The 14,692-nt window shown below is 57.4% G+C and overlaps 5 protein-coding genes across 5 annotated transcripts; 4 read left to right on the top strand and 1 right to left on the bottom strand.

Annotated features, from left to right (window-relative positions):
- Nucleotides 1-25: 25 nt before the first annotated feature.
- On the top strand, nucleotides 26-1,300 carry B0I36DRAFT_422529 (nucleotide-binding protein; the record flags this gene model as incomplete). The annotated part of the gene is made up of 1 exon (XM_046162207.1): nucleotides 26-1,300. Exon 1 carries the CDS (start codon nucleotides 272-274, stop codon nucleotides 1,298-1,300), a length of 1,029 nt encoding a protein of 342 aa, XP_046013085.1. The 5' UTR covers nucleotides 26-271.
- Nucleotides 1,134-2,617, bottom strand: B0I36DRAFT_323859 (uncharacterized protein). The gene is made up of 4 exons (XM_046154030.1): nucleotides 2,512-2,617; nucleotides 2,316-2,418; nucleotides 1,969-2,102; nucleotides 1,134-1,783 (listed from the first exon to the last, which is right to left on the bottom strand). Exons 1-4 carry the CDS (start codon nucleotides 2,512-2,514, stop codon nucleotides 1,589-1,591), a joined length of 435 nt encoding a protein of 144 aa, XP_046013084.1. The 5' UTR covers nucleotides 2,515-2,617; the 3' UTR covers nucleotides 1,134-1,588.
- Nucleotides 2,618-3,149: 532 nt separating this feature from the next.
- B0I36DRAFT_243231 (MoaB/Mog domain-containing protein) lies at nucleotides 3,150-4,446 on the top strand (the record flags this gene model as incomplete). The annotated part of the gene is made up of 6 exons (XM_046149971.1): nucleotides 3,150-3,263; nucleotides 3,334-3,342; nucleotides 3,417-3,461; nucleotides 3,534-3,646; nucleotides 3,731-4,023; nucleotides 4,112-4,446. The coding sequence occupies 6 exons, from the start codon at nucleotides 3,150-3,152 to the stop codon at nucleotides 4,444-4,446; spliced, it is 909 nt and encodes a 302-aa protein (XP_046013083.1).
- Nucleotides 4,447-8,759: 4,313 nt separating this feature from the next.
- B0I36DRAFT_349480 (ras family protein) lies at nucleotides 8,760-9,707 on the top strand (the record flags this gene model as incomplete). Its single annotated transcript, XM_046156802.1, has 4 exons — nucleotides 8,760-8,771; nucleotides 8,865-8,979; nucleotides 9,127-9,402; nucleotides 9,466-9,707. The coding sequence occupies 4 exons, from the start codon at nucleotides 8,760-8,762 to the stop codon at nucleotides 9,705-9,707; spliced, it is 645 nt and encodes a 214-aa protein (XP_046013082.1).
- A 2,562-nt stretch (nucleotides 9,708-12,269) lies between these two features.
- Nucleotides 12,270-14,687, top strand: B0I36DRAFT_363092 (uncharacterized protein; the record flags this gene model as incomplete). Its single annotated transcript, XM_046158752.1, has 1 exon — nucleotides 12,270-14,687. One exon carries the CDS (start codon nucleotides 12,270-12,272, stop codon nucleotides 14,685-14,687), a length of 2,418 nt encoding a protein of 805 aa, XP_046013081.1.
- Nucleotides 14,688-14,692: the final 5 nt, after the last annotated feature.

The raw sequence follows: 14,692 nt of genomic DNA, 5'->3' as shown, positions 1-14,692 counted from the left end.
TTTCTAAGCATCCCAAGTGCAAAGGGCCTTGACGATGATTTATCTGGCCTGCTTCCGACAAGCCGTTTTCCTCTTCCACCCCAGACTCCAGCGGGCACACCTATAAAGACTGTCGAAAAGTCGCCAACCCCAGCCTACAACTACGCATTGTGCAAGGCTCACTCTCACGCCCCGCGGGCTCCGTAATCGGGCAGAACCCCTCCTTCGCCATCATCGAACCGCTACAAAGTCCAACTCCAGACCGTCAACCGTACTCGGCCCGTATCTCACCATGGCGCCCTCACTAGAAGAGCCCGAAAACTTCCAGGACGTCCTCTCGAACCCTCTCAAAGCGAAGCCCCAGCTCGTCGCCCCCGAACCAGAACACTGCCCAGGTCCCGAGTCCAACGATGCCGGCAAGGCCGACTCATGCGCCGGCTGCCCAAACCAGGCCATCTGCGCCTCCGCCCCGAAGGGCCCTGATCCGGATGTTCCCTTGATCGCCCAGCGCCTAGCGGGTGTCAAGCACAAGATCCTCGTGCTCTCCGGCAAAGGTGGCGTCGGTAAGAGCACGTTCACCACCCTGCTGGCCCACGCGTTTGCCACCAACGACGAGTCGACCGTCGGCATCATGGACACAGACATCTGCGGTCCTTCAATCCCCAAGATGATGGGCGTCGAAGACGAGACGATACACATCTCGGGCGCGGGCTGGTCCCCGGTCTGGGTCGCCGACAACCTCGGTGTCATGAGCATTCAGTTCATGCTGCCGAATCGCGACGACGCGGTCATCTGGCGCGGGCCCAAGAAGAACGGGCTCATCAAGCAGTTCCTCAAGGATGTGGAGTGGGGTGACTTGGACTTCCTGCTCGTCGACACGCCGCCCGGCACGAGCGACGAGCACCTGTCCGTCAACAGCTTTCTCAAGGAGGCCGGCATCGACGGCGCCGTCATGGTGACCACACCACAGGAGGTCAGCCTGCTCGACGTACGCAAGGAGATTGACTTCTGCCGCAAGGCAGGCATCCGCGTGCTCGGCCTGGTCGAAAACATGAGCGGCTTTGTGTGCCCCAGCTGCACACACGAGAGCCAGATTTTCAAGGCGACAACGGGCGGCGGCTCAGCGTTGGCCAAGGAGATGGGCATTCCCTTTCTCGGTGAAGTGCCGCTGGATCCGCGCATCGGCATGGCGTGTGACTATGGCGAAAGCTTCTTCTCTCATTACCCGGAGAGCCCGGCTTGCAAGGCTCTGAAGAAGGTCGTCACGGGCCTGGCTGAGCAGATGGGTCTGGACAGTTCGCGCGTCCTCCCTGAAGAATGAAAACCATCATTACGTATATCAGAAAGAGCCTCATCACGCATTCCATTGAGCATTTCGACAGTCAGAGGCATATATATAATGACTATAGAGACGACACTCTCATTATATCGTGTCACGTTATGTTGCTGGGAGCGCGTCAGCTACCCAGGCGTGTTGCCAGTCTATTCGACGTGGCTTGCCTCAGGTCACCCTGCGATCGCAGAATCCTACGATTCTCGCCTAGGCCAGTGTCAATCCTCGATACATGACACACTCACGGGTTCATTTCCTCCATCTGGAGTATATATCTCACGACTGGTCCGCTCCCAGCTTGGCCGGAATCTCCTCGAGGTCCTCTGCGCTGTCAATATCAATGACCTTGCCAACCTCGCTCGTATTACGCATGAGCTCCTTGGCGCCGGCGTACATCATGCGTGCTTCGGCATTGCATGTATTGGGGAGGTAATAAAGCATGACGTAGGGTACGGATAGACGACCGGAAGGCTAGAGACGGAGATTTAGCTCATCAGTATCAACAGCAACGATGGGGTCGGTAAAGAAGCCGCTTGGAGGTTCCTAGCTTTTCTTCCGCGGATAATGCACCTTGGCAGCGAATAGCTCCTTGGACAGGAGCGCGCCTGAGACCATTTATATATACGCTTAAGAAAATGTAGAAAGACAGCACGTACAAGTGTCAAGGGGTAGCTCAGCAGAATATACCGCGGCGAGTTGTCGGGCAGGTCTTCGGCGATCTCGTCGAGGCTCTTGTAGACAACCTTGTCGTCATCTTGCCTGATTTCGAACGTCTTCTTGTCGATGAAGTCTATCCACTCCCACCAAACCGTCACCGCCCTCATGCCAGGTTAGCGGATGTCCGTGCGAAGCAGAGAAGCATATTCGGTCGATTGGCTGGTGTCGTGCCGACCAAAGTCTGTGTGTGCGGTTCTTTCGTTTGGCATCTTATTTGTTGCTCGGATGGTTTCGTGGATTGGATGAAGGGTTGGCAAAGCATGTGTGGTATCGTGTGCTCACGTACAGATGACGGCCTGTGGGCCGCTCGCTCGGGATGTAGTCAGGCGGAACTTTCGCAGCTGGTCTTTCGACTCTTGCGAGAAGGTGTACAGCCTCGCCTCGGAACTCTGTGGTTTGTTTGTAGATTGTCTCGAGGTCAGCTTGCATCGGAGCGAGCGAGGAGGGTGCAAGAGCTCGGACAGGACCCCAGGATGATGTACCATTCTTGTAGATTTGCCTTTACGGGGGCTCGGCGCTTTATCAGATGTGAGGCACCGCCGTCTTGCGCAAAACAGTGTCCGGCAGGGCGATTGTTGGTGTTTTGTTGATGAGGGGCATCAGCTCATGCCTGCCCAAGCTTAGCAAGCTGATCGGAGAGGGCGAACTCGGTGGTGGGGGAGAGGGCCGCAGCCGACGTGTACCTGAGACTTTGCCAGGACCGCAACGCTGCGCAATCGGCAAAGTATTCTGTACTCAGGTTCGTTGCTGGCAGGGGACCCACGTTAACCCCGGCTACGAGCTGGACAGCCCCGGCCTCCGGTGTGGTCCTCATCGTCATCATCCGCCCTCCGCCCAGACTCGGCAGTCAGTCCAGTTGCCTCCTTTGCAGCAAACCTCCCAGACGCTTGGCTGGGCAGTTGCGTACCGTCTACTCCGTGCGTTTCCTTTGCTTTCCTTTGCGCGTTCGAGAACGTTCACTAGCAATTCCGAAGCAGTCATATCCATGATCTCTCGGCTTGCCCAGCTCGCCCGCCACTTGTCGCACCCACTTCCGAACCTCGGCCATAGCTCTGCCGCATCGGCAGCACGAGGAGTCCGCAGCAGCAGCATCAGCATCAGCGGCGTGGCCTCGAGAATCATGGCTTCTTCATCCTCCAACTCTGGCGGTGCCAGCACGGCAGCGGCAAACCAAGCGCGGACCATTTCCACCGCCGCGTGTCTGATTATTGGCGATGAGGTACTTGGGGGCAAGGTATGTCATACTTGAAGCTGCAATCCAAGAGTCTTTGCCTATTGCAATGGTCAGGCTAACAAATATTCAGACAGTCGATGTAAGCGATTCGCAAGTTGACGGTTCCAGGATCCGGCTTTTTAATGATGTAGCTTCTGACATTCATTTATTCAGACCAACTCGGCTTACATGGCGAAGTGGTGCTTCTCATTGGGGATTGTGCGTATTATCCAGATCACTGCACCCCTGAGACTCCCTGAAACTTTGACTGATGAACTCTCCTCGCTTTAGAACCTGAAAAGAGTCGAGGTCATTGAGGATGACGAGGACGAGATCATGGAAGCCGTCAAGCGGATGAGCCAGCGCTACGACTTTGTTGTCACGAGCGGCGGTATCGGGCCCACGTAAGTTGACCAACATGTTCGAACATCCTCCAAATTCGTGGGATGAAGGTCTCGGGCAAAGAGCCACACTCACAATTCAAACAGACACGACGATATAACTTATCAATCTATCGCCAAGGCCTTTGGTCTCCCTCTCAAGCTGCACCAGGAAGCCTATGAACGCATGAAGAAGCTGAGCAAACACTCCAAAACGGACCCGAACTTCAGCTGGGACGTCGAATCGCCCACAAAGACAGCACGGCTGCGTATGGTCGAGCTCCCTAGCGATGAGTCGCTGGATTTGGCCCCCCAGGCTCTCTTCCCCTCTGATAACCTCTGGGTTCCGGTGGCGGTGGTCAATGGAAACATCCACATCCTTCCGGGAGTACCCAGGCTGTGTAAGTCCTCCTCATCAGTGACCGTCCTGGCAAAACGTGGCCACTGGAACAATCCCAACCTGAGCTGACCATTTTCTGCACAATTCAGTCGAGGCACTGCTCGACGGTCTCAAGCCATTCCTCATCGAACGCCTTGTCGATCCTGAAGGCAAGGGTATCAACAGAATTCTCATCTCCACACCTCTCGGCGAGAGTGCTGTCGCAAGCTACCTAACAGACCTAGCCAGCCGGGTCGCGCCTAAGGGTGTCAAGGTCGGCAGCTATCCTCGCTGGGGCTCGCAGAACAACACGATCACCCTGGTGGGCAGAGACTTGAATTACCTCGAGTCTCTCGTGGATGAGGTCACTGAAAATGTCAAGGGCAAGCGCATTGCGGTTGAAGGGGAGGATGACGAGCCTGCCGCTTTGGACAAAGCATCGTGATCCTGTGTAGTGAACCCAGTATGGCAGCAATATGTGGTCCTGAAAGGACCTATCAGGCATATATGGACAGACCGATCAAACCGTCTGAGACGTAACCCACCGCCTCTCGTCTCGGACGCGAACTTTGTGTGTGCCGATTGACGACATTTTGCGACAGTCCATCTCATCGACTGTGCTCGACCACGCAGGTGTCCAACCTTCAGATCAAACCTGTAGATTTGGCCTCGGAGCGGGTTTGCGTTCCGTGTCGCTCGTTGTTGGCGCAGGAGACCTCCCTTGTAGCAGGCCCGACGCTCGGAACCAACGCTCCTTGCAGTATGTTGCACACATGTGAACGCCGGCGTGCCACCCCAGTACGCGTTGCGGCAACTGCACGTGCCTGGGTGTGCTCGTGTTTGCGCTGCCTGTGTTACGACAACGCGGCTCCCACGTGTCCGGAGGTTGTTACGGGGGCCGGGAACCGTCGTGCCACGCTTAATCCTGCCTGTAGCGAGGAACTTCCTCGCTCGACCTGAGTGAGATTGCCGTACGAGTTTTGGATCACACACTTCCCGCAGGTATTTTGTGACTGCTCACATGAGCGCCTGGATGTAGGGGTTGTATCTCACGAGAGATCGGCTCCAGGTCGGGCCTTGACCCTTGCGTGATTGGCGATTGGCATCATGACTTGATGACCGGGCCTCAAGACTGTCCTTGTTGAGCTCGCGCGTTTCATCAGAGACATTCCTCACAGGCAGGTGGTGCCGGAACGAGCGCAAGGCGTGGGTCAGGGGACTCCCACGACCCCTGGTAATCGCACACAGTCGTAGACTGCAGTGTCGATCAGAACTCGTTGGTGCCCTTGGCCTACAGAACATGGAAATGCCCGCTCGTGCCGGGGTAGGACTGTCCCGTGGACGGGATCGGCAACGGCCTCGGCGGCGCGCATGCCCGGCGTTGTGGTACTGCACCAACAACTTTTGCTTTCTGGTGCAACTGCTTCAGGGATGGGAGATTGATAGGGCAGGGTCTCTTGCGCCCGGAGCCGGGGTGGCAGGGTGCGTCCTCAGCACCTGACCGACATACTGCCAAATGAGCATGCCCATTGTGGTCTTCCCGGCAGGTCCATCGGTGCTCCGTGACGAAGTCGTTGATTGCAAGGTCGCTTTGAGGCGTCGACTGTCCCCCCCTCATTGTTGGTGTTGGACCGAGGAGGTGGATGCTCATTTCGGCGGTGGTCACGGATTGGACACGGCTGTTGTAGCATTCCCGTGGTTGCCGAACGTGGGAGAGCATGCGAACTTTTGACCTATGCAAGGACCCTACGAAGCCCTTACTACCGGGCCACGAGCCCAAGGATCAAGCAGAACTGCACTTGACCGAGCAGTAATTAGAGTCCTCTTGAGGAGCGTTGTGGAATAGCCGGGAAGGGGGTTGACCCAGGGCGAGTGCGTTAGTGGAGCAGAGCTCTGATACTGGGGCGTTGTCTCCCGGGGCTTCCCGTTTGAGTTGCACCTCACATCTTACACGTACACCAGCCCCCATGTTTCTGGAAGATTTCCTTTAGAGGCATGACATGCTGGTTGCCGGCATATGCAGCAGACACATGGCAGATGTCGCGGATGCTGTCACATAAACGGCAATAGATCGGATGCGCAGCAGCCCAGTATCCTGGAGCCTCAAGAGTGCTGCGCTGCGAGCAAGAACAATGGGGCTTGGAGACATTGAGCAGATGACGTGCAATAGCGGAGATCTACTCGATGCCGAGTGGAGGACAGAGATGGGATGGGTCAGGTCGGTAGCACGGTCGTTCATTGAGATCAAAGGCACGATACGCGCTTCTTAAATCAGCAACTGTGCTTTGAGGCTAGAGACGAATGAGGATGGATTGTGGCCGCGCCTTCTGGCACATGCCGTCCTGGCACTGCACTTCCAGGTTGTCCTTGCTCCAAACCCAAGGATCACGTGCTCGCACCTCCAATCCGACGGCTGTCACAAGTTGATAGAGCCTAGCGTGGTTGGTCCAGCCACCAGTTCGATTGCCTTCCCACACGAGGGTCAATACAACCCAAAGCTTCCGCCCAGCTCCTTGGCTCCTTGCATGGTCGTCCCATTGAAGTGCCTCCTGTTGTTGCTGGCAGCGGGCACCACGCGTAGCCTGCATTGCGCCGTCACCTAGTCCCCACCATCCCTGCTCACCCGGAATCAATAGAAGCGATTACGAAGCATCAAGAAGCCCGCCCAGAACGTCCGTCGACGGCTGACTGGAGCCAGGCGCCTTATCACCGGGCGTGCGCCTCTCCCCACTCGGTTCGCTCGTGGACAAGAAAGCTCACCGGTCTCCAATCAAGCGGCCTGCCTATTTCTTCCTTGCCGTCCTTGGGCTACCCGACGGACTCGTTGGCTGGACTCAATAGGTCCTCGGCCGTCACGCTCCTCGCCGGTGAGTTGCAGTCACGGCAAGCTCAGGCTGAATATCAAGACCTCTTCTGCCTACTTCTCAATTCGTGACAGCCCCCTTTTCAAGCCTTCCCCAAAAGGCCAAGCTCGACCCCAGCAAGACCACGCTTTAGCTTGACGAGTGTGGATCCTGGTGACCCTGCTAGCAGGCAGCATCCTGGACGTGGTTTGGGAGGTGGGGTCTGCTTTTCCCCCAAGACACCGGCCGCGATCCCCGTCGGTTCTGCTTCATCCTGCTAGAAAGGGACGCTCTGGGTCGCATGGAGAAAGAGGGTGCCTGGGTCTTCTGCAGAGGGCGCCGAGGGTAGCATCCATGTGGCAAGATGACATCGCGGGTCTGGAGTCACAAGCACGCGGGGTGCTTCACAGCTGCGGCGTGGTATTTCCAGACGGAGTCTATGGAGGCGCTGTTCATTAACGCCTGCATGGGAAGTGGCTCGCGCCTCAACCACCTTTGGCGGTAAAACTGTTTTGCACATTCGTTGTTACGCCCGGTATACAATTTCCATTGGGCAACGTGATTGTGTGTTGGGCCGAATGTAGCGCCTGCTTGTGGCTGCTCCGTGGCCCGGTGTGCCCCCTACATGATAACTTCCAGCCACATGCGGCCCCCAATGGCATTTGGCACTCTGAACGTATGCAGGGTTCTGCTGTATCCGCGCGCGTACCAAGGAGGAAAGTACAATAGAGTATTACAACGTCGAGGTCGTCATAGAGTCTTGACTCGAGACCACAAAACCCTTGCCCCGGTGTTCTGGAACATGGATGCGCAAGGAGCTCATCAAGCTTAGTTCGAGATGCTAGGACAGAAGACGCCAATAGTTCCATGAAGCCCCCACAAGCGATTGCGCGCCAGCCTGGCCATGGTACGGACAGAAAGACGATCAGCTCGAGCGTCCAACAAGCCCGGCAGGGCCTTCGTGGGGGGAAGGGGGGTTCCCTCCTGGGCTCCTGGGCTCCCGACAAGCTACCCTTAGGCAAAAAGGGACGGCGACAAGCAGTACAGAGCAGCTTGAGGGTTGACATGGGACACCAGGGCGGCGACTAAGGTATGGTTTGGTTTGAGAAGATTGTTACAGGGCAGAGCCTCCCTGACGATAGTGGGAGCTGTCTAGCCCTGGCTAGGCCCCTTTTGCTCCGCGAGCTGCCACATCGCATTGGGCGGGGGCAGCACACCACAGCGCGGCTCAGTTGGGCCAAGGGAGAGGAGTCGCTCTGTCATTCTGTCAGTCACTCGGTCTGTCTGTCAATCCACGGTTATTGCAAGCAGGAGAGGGGAAGACAGACGGACATTAGACAGGAGAGCACAGGACAGGATGGGGTTGGGATTGTCACGGCTTCGACCCGTGGCTCGCCCGTGCGCCGTTCTCCCAGCAAGCGGGGCCCCCCACGCTGGCCAATGAGGGCGGGCCTGCTCTGCGCACACCCACCACCACCTGGGCTGGGCTCGCCCGCCACCCCCCTTGCCCCTTGGAGTGAGCCACTTGCACACACTCCCTTCTCCGCCGGACGCAGCAAGTCGTCCTGAGCCTGCATGGTGCCGAGCGTCCTCGCAGCTGCCGCTCCAAATCTCCCATTTCCACCGCCGTCCCTTACTGTTCCTCGATCCTGCTCCTCCTCCCACCTCGTCCCATCATCCGCCACTCAACCAACCCTCCTGCTGCATCCACTTCACCAGTCAGCTCGCCCGCCGCTCTCGATTCCATTCCCGTCGAACGGTCCAATTCCTCGACCACCGGGCCCCCGAATCGCCTCGAGCCGTCTCCTCGTCACAAGGAGCCGCCGTCGCCAGACTTCGTTTGCGCGCCCTCACACGCCATACCCTTCTGTTCCACGACGCCGTGCTCGCGACAGCATCGCGCCCATCCTTCACAATGGCCTCAAAGGTAGCTCTTGCACCAGCCCCTGCCAGCGCCAGTCGCCAGTCGCCGCGCAGTCTTTCCGGGCACGACAGCTGATTCTCCTGTGCTCCTTTCCAGTTTCTGCGCGAATACAAGCTCGTTGTAGTCGGTGGTGGTGGTGTCGGTAAATCTTGCCTGACCATCCAGCTGATCCAAAGCCACTTCGTCGACGAGTACGACCCGACAATTGAAGGTACGGCTCAATACAAATGCCCAGAACCATATGCTACGGCCGCCATGTGTGCAGGGGGTCGCGCCACGCCTCACCACACCCAGACCGATCCGCCTGAGACATGCGCCAGCTGGTGACTCAAAAGATCATAACTGACCATGTCACTAGACTCATACCGCAAGCAGTGCGTCATTGATGATGAGGTTGCGCTTCTTGACGTGCTCGACACGGCTGGCCAGGAGGAGTACTCGGCCATGAGGGAGCAGTACATGCGTACTGGCGAGGGTTTCTTGCTTGTGTACTCCATCACTTCGCGCCAGAGCTTCGAGGAAATCACGACCTTCCAGCAGCAGATCCTGCGTGTCAAGGACAAGGACTACTTCCCCATGGTTGTCGTCGGCAACAAGTGTGATCTCGAGGGCGAGCGCGAGGTCACCAGACAAGGTAAGCACTCATACCAACTTGACGACGCTTGCGCAGTTTACTGACTGCCACCTTCCCGAACAGAGGGCGAGACGCTGGCGAGAAACTTTGGCTGCAAGTTCATCGAGACATCGGCAAAGTCGCGTATCAACGTCGACAAGGCTTTCTACGATATTGTCAGAGAGATTCGTCGATACAACCGCGAAATGCAGGGCTACTCTGGGGGCGGCAGTGGCAGTGGTGGTGCCAGCGGCCCTGCCGGCAAGATGGAGATGAGCGAGGGCGAGTCCGAAGCCGGCTGCTGCGCAAAGTGTGTCATCCTATAAGCCCTCTCATCGCATCGTGCCTGTCGACTTTCGGATTGTTTGACCACCGGGCGCCTACATGTCGATTCGGCTCACGCAAAGAATGTCTGCATCATGCCACGATACACGAGACTGGGACAACGTCATCATGGCATTGGGCGGCTGCATAGTTGACCGGGAGTTGAAGGCGTTCAAACTGCGTGTTTATTCTACTTCCGTATCCAGCGTCAGCCTCGGAGGTCTTCGAAAAGTCGCAGAAGCGAGGAGCCCTGCACGATGGGCGGCATAGATTCGACGACACGCTGTCAAAGCGACGATGGACCGTCCTGACGACATACGACGGCTAGACGTCGACACGCATGCTGGCAGAAACGATCTCTGCCACGATTCTCGCGCTTATACAAAATACCAGGAACCGGACCACGAACAGCCAACACTGGCCTTGTCTCCCTTCATTTTTTCCTTTTTCTTCATCTTCGTTTCCTGTTTGAGCCATCACCGATATGTAATGTCGCCTGCTGTCTTCGGTTCTTTCTCTCCCCGTTTATACTTGGAGCTCATCCAGATCTTCTTGATCCCCCCTTCTCTACAGGCAGACAGGCAGTGGTTGGCTTTCTTGAGTCGCAGATTCCCAAATACAAAGTTGAGGCGTTTAGGGCTGTTTCTCTAGCTTTGTTTCATTCCCGAGATCGTGACTGTGCCTGCTGTAAAACCGACTAAATCTGTGTGTTATGGGTATGTACATGATGGTGAAACTCCAGTTGCCATCCGCGCGCCATGAGTCCTTGTATGCACGATCGCCGCTCAACGCCGGCTGTAGATTCGGTTACCGCCGCGGTGGGCTCAACAGCCTAACGAGGTGCCACCCGGGCACAATTTGTAGCGGCATTGCTCTAGGCATTGGCGATCCTCGACAGGTCTAACTAGCGTTTGCCACATGGCGACTGCCCTTTCTCAACGACCAGTCATCACAAGCAGGCCAGCCGAAAGCAGACACACGGGGAGACAGGGTGTGTCCTTTTTCGGACCAGAGAGTTCTCGGGCACAATATATAGCTTGAAAGCATGGCGAATCGTTCCCGAATGGGGCGGCAGAGCCTTCATCCCGGATGTTGGCGACGCCTTGGTGAATGAAGTTTCTTTTTTTTTTTTTTTTTTTTTTTTTTTTTTTTGCAAACAAACACAATTCGCCTTTCTTCTTCCTCTTTGCGTGGACTTGACCATTGTTCTCGTGCTTGGGTTGTTCAAAGACTGGGATCAAAAGTTTTGTTTCGTCTTTTGTATGGCTACTTTCTCATGTACTGTGTGGTAGTACTTGCGCTTTTTGCCTCGTGAGTACGGTGTCGATGAGGATTGAAAGGCAGGAAGGGAGGAGGCTGGCATCTGAAATATCAAGATTCACTTCCGCCACTTTCTCGAGATCCCTTGTCATATTTCGTGCTCGGTTCGTGCTTTTAAGAAAACCTCAATTTGGGTTGACCAAAGCCATGGGGACGATGCTCAGGCCCAGCAAGACAGGGAGGTTTAGACTACGCCAACAGTTTTTCACTTTTGCTGCCCGCAAGGCTATTGAGCGCGTTGAAATGGTTAACCCCCCCCCCCCCCCCACTGAAATTATATTCCGTATGCCATGCTCTGTCCTCGTAAGGTCTATGGCGGGTGCTTTGAATCAATTTCACTTGAATTATTGTTGTAAGGGCCGTAGGTGGCAGGGTTGGCATTCAGGGCAGATAATTCTAACAAACGTGCTGGTTTTTGCTTAAAACTCATTGTCCCATTCTTTTCCATAAAGGACTGTCATCTACATCCATCCAGCATAAAAGAAAAAACGAAGTGCTTGTTTTAACGCCGCTGCGGCATGAGACAAGACCAACACTGCACGACATATCCAAGCTTCATTTTCAGCGGGAGAAAACTCCATTCCCATCTTACGCTAGTACCTGTCCATAATCAATAAAATTTGGTATCTTTCGATTTGTTGGCCTCTTGAGTTGTCACTTGTGGATTCACAAATTGAACACTTCTGCCGCCATGGCTTCTAGACGCTTGCTCGTTTCGGTTTCTTTACCCCATGTCGTCAAGAAAAACATTCTGAAATTCCCATTGCATTCGAACAGTGAATCGCCATGGAGAAGCTTGCCTTTCAAAGGACACTGCACCGCAGAGGAAGCCGCAAGTGACTTCAACGATATCCCGAAGCAGGGAAACGAGAAGGGCAAGAAGGCAAGTGTGACGCCTGCATATATCAGCCATGACACCGAACTTCATTGAACTCGGTAACTACGACAACAGCAACGTCGCCACAAAAGTCCCAGAGCTCGACACGACGGAAAACAGACACTTGAACACACACACACACACACACATACGCCGACACATAGGCAGACACAGACACGCATTCACACAAAGCTTGCAAGCCAGAGACGCGTAACCAGAGTAACGACCAATACAACCAGAGAGAGGGCGACGACAACAACAACGAGTCAACCAATTCGAGAACAGCCCGAACGACGAATAACACAGTCCGAGAAACAAGAAGAAAGTCTCTAGGGAAGAAGAAAAGGGAGTGGGAACAACCAAAAAAATGTCCTTCCAACCACCAAACGAGCCACCACAGCCCCCTCCATTCTCGACGCTGTGCGGCGCGGCCAACACTCCTGCCAACACATCCAGCGGCTCGCACATGGTGACCGGCGCGCGGCCCTTCACCTCGGTCTCGTACGGCAAGCTGCAGGACACGGGTTTCCCCATCCCGGCCCAGGACACGCTCTTCCTGCCGCAGATGCGCAGCTACAACCCGGACCTGCTGTGGGAGTATCTGCTCAGCGGCGGCCTGCACCGCGAGAACCGGCGCACGCAGTGGCAGCTGGTCGTGTGGAAGCGCGAGTGCCGCCCCGGCTTGGACCTGCGGAGAACGTGTGACCGGTGCGCGGTGTACGGCCTGCAGTGCACGCGGTCGCCGGCGCTGTATGCGACCGCGGCGGCGAGGCGGGCGGCGGCGGCGGTGGGCGCGGACGGGACGTCGCTGGGCAGCGTGACCTGGCCTGGCCCGGGGACGGCGTCCGGGATAGCGGCGGGGGAAACTGCCGGGGTTGGAGGAAGGGAGCTGAGTCGGACCGGGAGGGATGACGGGCCGAGGACGATCATCATGCGCAACTCTGCCGTGCCGGTCATGCAGGGCTTCGAGATGGTCCGTGGTGGTGGTGGGCAAAACGGCGGCGGCGGCCCGATCATCTGCTGCGACCAGTGCTTCCAGGCCGGCGGATATCCGGCATCGCGGTGCTCGGCGTGGGTGCGTAATACCTCTCCGCAGGCAGGCCGCGTGGGGATCCTGAACGACGAGCTGGCGGCCCGCGGTGTCTTGGGGAACCAGAGCAGCAGGCACGACGGCAGGACGACGCTCAAGGGGATGCCCAGGTACAGCCCGCGCTGCCTGGCATGCCTGGTCGAGGATGTGGCCGAGGGCTACGGCGACGAGCACCGGCGCAAGGATGGGAGGAACTTGTGCCTCACGCTCGAGAACGATGCCAAGTGCCGTCGGTGTCGAGAACAGGGCCGAGACTGTGTCTGGGGCCGCGAGCTTATCGATCTCAACGCCAGAGACGAGCCGGGCTCCTGGCGGCCGGGAAGTGACCAAGGGCCAGGCGGCGGCGGTGATGATGGACCAGGAGGAGGTAGCGGCAGTGGAGGTGGCGGTGATGGTCGTGGCCGCGGCGGTGACGATGAAGATAACGACGACACTTCAGGTCATGGCCAGGCTGGGTCCTCGTCGCAACAGCCACAGCCACAGCCACAACCACACCCGGCCCAAGACGCCGCTGAGGCGACAGATGATGGGCGAGCAAGCCAGGCTCATAACGAGCAAGTCACCCAAGATGGCCCCAGAGACACACCAGAGCTGGTCATCTACGTGGCGTGGCCGCCAGCGAACACGGATTCCGCCCCCCAGGCATCAGCAATGCCAACGGCCGAGACTGATGACGAGGACGAAGATGACGAAAACGAGCCTCGGGCTACACATCAGCAAGTCAGACCATCGACACTGCGTCCCCCCTTGTCAACACACACTACCCTCCTAGCACCAGACCTCACTGCGACTCCATCAGCCTCCGGCCCGCCGACCCCGGCGAGCAAGACCAAGTGCCGGACCTGCGAGAACAAGATCATCGCCGGGTACAAGGGCAAGCGGTCCGCCAAGTCGTGCGAGACGGACGAGGCCAACGGCCGCGGGTGCCGCCAGTGCGTCAACTACGGCCTGGTGTGCGTGTACCAGGGCTTCGTGATGCCGCGAAACCGCGAGGCCAGGAACCACATCGGCTTCACGCCCTGCGACGCGTGCAGGCACGCCGCGGTGACGCAGCTCGCGGCGGCGACGATGCGCATCGGCACCTTGGCGGCGGCGGACCGGGCCGCGCTGCTGTGCGACCGGAAGCAGCCGTGCGACCGCTGCACGAGCTTGGGGATCCAGTGCGGCCGCTCGCCCAGCGAGAACCGGCGAGTCATCGGCCTGATAGGCAGGGACACGCCCAGCGCGGATCTGGAAGGGTTCTACCTCACCTCGGGGAAGCAGCCGGGGACGTTTGGGAGGCTTCATCCCGAGTATGGGACCGGCAGGGGCAGGCGGAATTGGGTCATGCCAGACGACTATCACTTTCAGTATCTGGCGAAGCTTGGGATACCCCAGCCGGCGTCGGCGGACGAGATCGTCGAGGTCCCGGGACGGAGAGGGCCGGTGCCGCTGTGGCTGCAGAAGCTGCGACACGACCGAGGCCAAGATGGGGCTGGTGGTAGTGCTGCTGCTGGTCCGAGCAGCATTGACGCAACACACACCGCCTCTGGCGACGACGCAGATGACGAGATGGGTGGTGTTGAGGATGATGATGATGATGATGACGAGGAAGCGGTCGAAGAGTCCCAGGAAAGCTTCTTCGCAGACGCATATTACAGCATGCCGGAGCACACTTACGAGGCGCCAGACCGGCAGAATTGGTATGGGCTATGAGAGTT

This window comes from Microdochium trichocladiopsis (assembly GCF_020744255.1).
Source record: "Microdochium trichocladiopsis strain MPI-CAGE-CH-0230 chromosome Unknown B0I36scaffold_5, whole genome shotgun sequence".
Taxonomy (NCBI): Eukaryota; Fungi; Ascomycota; class Sordariomycetes; order Xylariales; family Microdochiaceae; genus Microdochium; species Microdochium trichocladiopsis.
This window is presented reverse-complemented; position numbering and strand designations above follow the sequence as displayed.